Raw genomic sequence first — 7,434 nt, forward strand, 5'->3', positions numbered from 1 at the left:
CACATTCAGAGAGCCGGTGTAAGGAGAGTGAGGACAGTCAGTCTCACGTGGGGGACAAGGAGTCGTCGAGATGAAGGCTCAGAGTGGGACAGGAGCGAGAGAGGCAGGATGGTGGTAGAGAGAAGGGCATTACAGCTGGCCCTCACCATGGTGAAGAAGACTGCATGATACTTGTGTTCGTGCTGAGGAGAATTGGCTCATGTTGAGGAGCACGACGCTGGCCATTGACTTTGGGCTAAATCATGGAGGACGAGCATCAAAGCCTCGTGTTGAGCCATCGGGGAAACACATGGTGCCATTCTGCAAAGCAGCAAACTCTGCCCCCACCCCCAACCCTCCTTCCAAATTTCGTTTTCCTCCTGAGAGTTGTTCTGTATTCATCTTGTCCACCCCATACATCCTCTCCCTTGCTACTCATTCTTCCCCACAACCATTTTGTCAAAATCTGCCTCTATGTTGGCCTTCAACTCTGTTGGGTTTTACCCTTCTCCTCACTGTTCCTCTTCTGTCCTGATTCATTCACTGTACAAGCTCTTCCATGAGCCATGACTGCATATTTAAAAAAAAAAAATATATATATATATATAAAAATACCATTTTGGCCAAAAATCAGAATAAAGAATTAAATAGCATAAAGATTGCATAGAGTTTTGCTGGACTTATCAAATACAGATGGATTAAAAACAAATATATTACCAACTACTCCCACATTGTGGGGGGACAAGGATGGTCTGGTGGCAATTTTTCTTCGCCAAAGTCTTTCATAAACCAGCTGACCCAGCCGAACATTGAATTGACAATGGCACAAACTTTTAGTTTGCTCAGAATTGAGGTGACAACTCACCTGTGACACCCTGGGATTGATCACCCACCAACTGAACCACCTCAAAATTATTTCTTTTTTATAGTTTGGTTAAAGCCTTTAAAGTTAAAGTTCAGCATTTCAATACTTTTCTTTTTAAACCCCAAAAAGTTACCTTTTCAGGAAATGCTTTTAAAAACTGCAAAAACAGAAGAGAAATGGGGAGAGGGAAAGGGAGAGAACCAATGGGGGAAAGAGCCTGATTTTTTTGGACCAGAAAACACATGAGTTGTTTGAACCTCACCTTCTTGGGACCACTATTCTCCAGTTAGCAGGGCAATCAAGAATAAACATCCCCTGCCAACACCCCCCCCTCCCTCCTCTCTCAATAGGATGGCAACCAACTGAATGTCAAGCAAGGAAATCAGCTTACCCCATGATGGCAAGACACCAACATCAAACAGCACAATGCCAAACTTTGGGACTATTCTTCAAATGATACACAGCAGCATGGCAAATCCAAAGATCAAATTTTCAGGTTGACTATATTCTCAGAGCAGACGAAGTGGTGGATGGAAGACAAAATGGCAAATTTTCATGGAATCAACAACAATAAGTTTCAACAAAGTTCAGCTATTAGCCAAAAAGTGAAGGCAACATTGAGTGAAAGCACCAAATCTAATGCAGGCACATGAAAATACTTTAAACCTTCATAACGGTTAAAAAAATAATAAAATAATTGAAGAATACTGTCACTGGAAATTTGTATATTATACAAGTTCCCGTTGAATGCTCAAAGTTCAAGCAACACTGCACTGGTTACATCTTTATAATGGGACAATACTAGTAAATAAGACTGAAAGAAAGACCTGAAATATGATCATTAATGTTGGGAGGTGGGAGGGGGGGTGGTGGTGGTGTTAAACTACAAGAAACAGTTCTTGCTTTACATGACTTTTTAACAAAACCTTTCTACAAAATAAATAGGTGTACAATTTGCACACAAGGCAATTAAGGTCTTCAGAGTGCAGTTTCCTTTATGACAGGCAGCATTGGCATCAAAGTTGCTTTGTGTGCATCCAGTAAACCATCAGCCTCAGCCTGCTGAGATAGTGGGGGGGAGGGGTTGAGAGAAAGAAAAGGGAAGGGGAAGGGTGAGAAAGAAAAGGGAAGGGGAAGGGTGAGAGAAAGAAAAGGGAAGGGGAAGGGTGAGAGAAAGAAAAGGGAAGGAGAAGGGGAAGAGGAAGAGAAAGAAAAGGGAAGGAGAAGGGGAACGTGAAGAGAAAGAAAAGGGAAGCGGAAGGTGAAGAGAAAGAAAAGGCAAGGGGAAGGAGAAGAGAAAGAAAAGAGAAGGGGAAAGTGAAGAGAAAGAAAAGGGAAGGGGAAGGGAAAGGGGAAGAGGAAGAGAAAGAAAAGGGAAGGAGAAGGGGAAGGTGAAGAGAAAGAAAAGGGAAGGAGAAGGGGAAGGTGAAGAGAAAGAAAAGGGAAGGAGAAGGGGAAGGTGAAGAGAAAGAAAAGGGAAGGGGAAGGTGGAGAGAAAGAAAAGGGAAGGGGAAGGTGGAGAGAAAGAAAAAGGAAGGGGAAGGTGAAGAGAAAGAAAAGGGAAGGGGAAGGTGGAGAGAAAGAAAAAGGAAGGGGAAGGTGGAGAGAAAGAAAAGGGAAGGGGAAGGTGGAGAGAAAGAAAAAGGAAGGGGAAGGTGGAGAGAAAGAAAAGGGAAGGGGAAGGTGGAGAGAAAGAAAAAGGAAGGGGAAGGTGGAGAGAAAGAAAAGGGAAGGGGAAGGTGGAGAGAAAGAAAAGGGAAGGGGAAGGGGAAGGTGAAGAGAAGGGAAGGGGAAGGTGAAGAGAAAGAAAAGGGAAGGGGAAGGTGAAGAGAAGGAAAAGGGAAGGGGAAGGTGAAGAGAAGGGAAGGGGAAGGTGAAGAGAAAGAAAAAGGAAGCGGAAGGGTGAGAGAAAGAAAAGGGAAGGGGAAGGGAAAGGGGAAGAGGAAGAGAAAGAAAAGGGAAGGAGAAGGGGAAGGTGAAGAGAAAGAAAAGGGAAGGAGAAGGGCAAGGTGAAGAGAAAGAAAAGGGAAGGAGAAGGGGAAGGTGAAGAGAAAGAAAAGGGAAGGGGAAGGTGAAGAGAAAGAAAAGGGAAGGGGAAGGTGAAGAGAAGGGAAGGGGAAGGTGAAGAGAAAGAAAAAGGAAGGGGAAGGGTGAGAGAAAGAAAAGGGAAGGGAAGGGAAAGGGGAAGAGGAAGAGAAAGAAAAGGGAAGGAGAAGGGGAAGGTGAAGAGAAGAGAAGGGAATGGGAAGGTGAAGAGAAAGAAAAGGGAAGGGGAAGGTGAAGAGAAAGAAAAGGGAAGGGGAAGGTGAAGAGAAAGAAAAGGGAAGGAGAAGGTGAAGAGAAGGGAAGGGGAAGGTGAAGAGAAAGAAAAAGGAAGGGGAAGGGTGAGAGAAAGAAAAGGGAAGGGGAAGGGAAAGGGGAAGAGGAAGAGAAAGAAAAGGGAAGGAGAAGGGGAAGGTGAAGAGAAAGAAAAGGGAAGGAGAAGGGGAAGGTGAAGAGAAAGAAAAGGGAAGGAGAAGGGGAAGGTGAAGAGAAAGAAAAGGGAAGGGGAAGGTGAAGAGAAAGAAAAGGGAAGGAGAAGGGGAAGGTGAAGAGAAAGAAAAGGGAAGGGGAAGGTGGAGAGAAAGAAAAGGGAAGGGGAAGGTGGAGAGAAAGAAAAAGGAAGGGGAAGGTGGAGAGAAAGAAAAGGGAAGGGGAAGGTGGAGAGAAAGAAAAGGGAAGGGGAAGGGGAAGGTGAAGAGAAGGGAAGGGGAAGGTAAAGAGAAAGAAAAGGGAAGGGGAAGGTGAAGAGAAAGAAAAGGGAAGGGGAAGGTGAAGAGAAGGGAAGGGGAAGGTGAAGAGAAAGAAAAAGGAAGGGGAAGGTGGAGAGAAAGAAAAGGGAAGGGGAAGAAGGTGAAGAGAAAGAAAAGGGAAGGGGAAGGTGGAGAGAAAGAAAAGGGAAGGGGAAGGTGGAGAGAAAGAAAAGGAAAGGGGAAGGTGGGGAGAAAGAAAAGGAAAGGGGTAGGTGGAGAGAAAGGAAAGGGAAGGGGAAGGTGGGGAGAAAGAAAAGGGAAGGGGAAGGTGGAGAGAAAGAAAAGGGAAGGGGAAGGTGGAGAGAAAGAAAAGGGAAGGGGAAGGTGGAGAGAAAGAAAAGGGAAGGGGAAGGTGGAGAGAAAGAAAAGGGAAGGGAAGGTGGAGAGAAAGAAAAGGGAAGGGGAAAGAAGAGATAAAAAAGGAGAGGGGAGAAGGAAATATAAGTGGGGGGGGGGGGTGGGGGGAACAAATGGCAGCATACATAGAAAATGCCTTGTGTATACTCGTCTCAAGCAATATGAACTGACAGTTTCCAAAGGATGAATGAAACAAGAAAAATATTTGAACATTAGTTATTTTGACCTATATGTAACAATAGCAATACTTGTGAGACAATTAGTACTGCTTTGTGAGTAAGAATATATGGGGGAAGTGGGTGCAATAGTCTTGTTCATTAGAAAAAGCAGCTGATGAACCGGTTAATTATCATAGCCTCTTGCAAGCAAGTCACAATTGATTCAATCAAAACCCTTACCTCTTGTTTTTCATTAGCTTTCTGCCTTCGCAACTCAGACTGTATAATCGCTGGAAAGGAAGAGGGGGAGGGGGGGAGGTGTCGGGGAATAAGAAACTTAAACTATATTAGCGACAGATTGAAACTCAGTAAGAACAGCGTTTGCTTTCCTCTTACCAGTCAAGATGCTTCCAAAAAAGAGAAAAATACACATTACTCCATTCCCCACCAAGGGAGAAAAGAACCGATTCAAGTGCCCTTGTAGTAAAGTAAACAGCAAGCCAAACACCTGAAGGGGAAAACAACAAACTTTATCTCTCACATTGCTCCAACAACCACAAGTACAATTTTGACACTCTTCAGCTTCCAATATCATTTCACTTCATTTTTGACTTCTGAATATTTGGTCATTTTCTTCATTTCTGTGTTTTGGCCAAAATCTAAATTAGAAATGTCTTTTTTTGTGCCCGAGTACCATAATCGGGCCACAGTTTTGTTTTCTATGTTCACGCTCAATGAGATCATCAGGTCGTATGCGAGCAGTATTTCCTTGTTTTCAATTATCGTTTTGGTTTATGTTTCCAATTTTTTGGAACTGGGATATTGAAACTTTTGCAGATGTCCCAGTGGATTACCCTACTTTGTTGTGCCTTTTGAGTGTACAGCCGTTGTCCCACGATTTTTTTTTTTAACATCCCCAAATACTTTTACACATCAAAAAGGAAGGACAAAATATAATAATAATAATAATAACAGTAAAAAGAGCCAAGCTTTTTTTCAAATTTGGAGCCAGAGATGCACAGTACATATTCCAGTTTAAATGTATAACTCATATTGCAGTAGCCAAAAGCCCTCTGTGCGCTTTACAGCAATTTTTATGAAAAAAAGAAAATATACATTCGTTTTGTTCCTCAAAAAAAGAAGATGACTGTTTTGAGTTGTCACAAAATATATTGGGTCGTCGATCTCGTCGAAAAAAAAAAAAATTCAAAAAAATTGTTTTGAGATTTGTTCTACCCTTATCAGTACTTAAAATGCCGATTTCAGTTAATACAATGGCGATTGATGAAACTTGGTTGGTAGGTTCATACCATGACCTAGTTGTGTGCAAATGAATACCGTTGCTATGGACACCACCGTTGCCGAGCAATGGGACTTTGAAATTTTAGAAAAATCATAAAAAATTTATTTTTTCGAAAATCAAAAATCAGGCCACGAGCAAATGGGCAGTACATTCAGCCATATTGTCAAAAATTTCCAGCCGGATCCTATGAAAACTGTTGGAGAAGATAGACTTTGAATGAACCCTGGTCGAAAACAATAAAAAAAACGAAGTTCGTGAAATCTCGAGACTATTAGTCAGATATACATGAAACTAATATGGTAGGTTCATGGTATGTCCGAGTTATGTGTGAGAAAGAACCGTCGCTATGGACCCCTCAGTAACCAAGCAACGGCCAAAAAACCTCCAAATGTGGGGGTATTTTAACGAAAAAACAATCTGCAGCATTAATCCTTGAAGCTAGAATCATGAATTTTCTTGTGCTTAATCCCAGGTCATTCCTCATTGAACGGGGCCATCGCGTTAGTTTTCATTGGGTAGTCGACTACCCATGTCCGCCGACTGGCTTGTTTTTTGTTTATTTTACTGTTAGAAGTATTGTATACTTTTAGATCTGCAATGCATTTTAGGGTGTCGTCATGTGTTTTTATTTTTACTGTTTAGTGCATTTGTAGTGCCTTTTTGATTATACGCGTGTGTGTGTTTTTTATATATATATATATATATATATATATATATATATATATATATATATATATATATATATATATATATATATATATATATATATATATATATATATATATATATATATATATATATATAAATAACATAAATATATATATATAAAACATAAATATATATATATAAAACATAAATATATATATATATATATACAACATAAATATATATATATAAAACATAAATATATATATATAAAACATAAATATATATATAAAAAACATAAATATATATATACATATACACAACATAAATATATATACATATATACATATATATATATATATATATATACATATATATATATATATATATATATATATATATATATACACACACACACAACATAAATATATATATATATATATATATATATATATATATATATATATATATATATATATATGTATACCATATATGTACAACATATATATATGTACAACATATATATGTACAACATATATATGTACAACATAAATATATGTATAAAACATAAATATATATATAAAAAACATAAATATATATACATATACACAACATAAATATATATATATATATATATATATATACATATATATATATATATATATATATATATATATATATATATATATATATATATATATATATACATATACACACACACACAACATAAATATATATATATATATAACATAAATATATATATATATATATATATATATATATGTATATATATATATATATATATACACACACAACATAAATATATATATATATATATATATATATATATATATATATATATATATATATACACACAACATAAATATATATATATATATATATATATATATGTACAAAATATATATATATATATATATATATAACATAAATATATATATATATATATAACATATATAACATATATATATATATATATAACATATATATATATATATATATATAATATAAATATATATATATATATATATATATATATAACATATATATATATATATATAACATATATATATATATATATATATATAATATATATATATATATATATATATATATATATATATATATATATATATATATATATATATATATATAAATATATATATATATAACATATATATATATATATATATATATATATATATATATATATATATATATATATATATATATATATATATATATATATATATATATATATATATATATATATATATATATACACACACAACATAAATATATATATATATATATATA

General features: G+C 36.1%; 1 protein-coding gene across 6 annotated transcripts in view; it reads right to left on the reverse strand.

The window, feature by feature from the left end:
- Positions 1-1,328: 1,328 nt before the first annotated feature.
- LOC147032189 (choline/ethanolamine transporter flvcr2b-like) overlaps positions 1,329-7,434 on the reverse strand; it is a 91,941-nt gene continuing 85,835 nt past the window's right edge. For 4 of the 6 annotated variants that reach the window (XM_085869566.1, XM_085869564.1, XM_085869567.1 and 1 more), the window contains 3 exons: positions 4,548-4,659; positions 4,392-4,441; positions 1,329-1,906 (listed from right to left, as the gene is read on the reverse strand). In XM_085869566.1, the coding sequence (XP_085725692.1) occupies positions 1,823-1,906; positions 4,392-4,441; positions 4,548-4,659 (246 nt within the window). In that variant the 3' untranslated portion in view covers positions 1,329-1,822. Of the gene's footprint in view, positions 1,907-4,391; positions 4,442-4,547; positions 4,660-7,434 lie in introns of those variants that run through there. The other 2 variants (XM_085869565.1, XR_015055071.1) reach the window with 2 other exon arrangements.

Source organism: Eptatretus burgeri, chromosome 2 (assembly GCF_056783735.1).
Source record: "Eptatretus burgeri isolate ZD-2024b chromosome 2, Ebu_testis_v1, whole genome shotgun sequence".
NCBI lineage: Eukaryota > Metazoa > Chordata > Myxini > Myxiniformes > Myxinidae > Eptatretus > Eptatretus burgeri.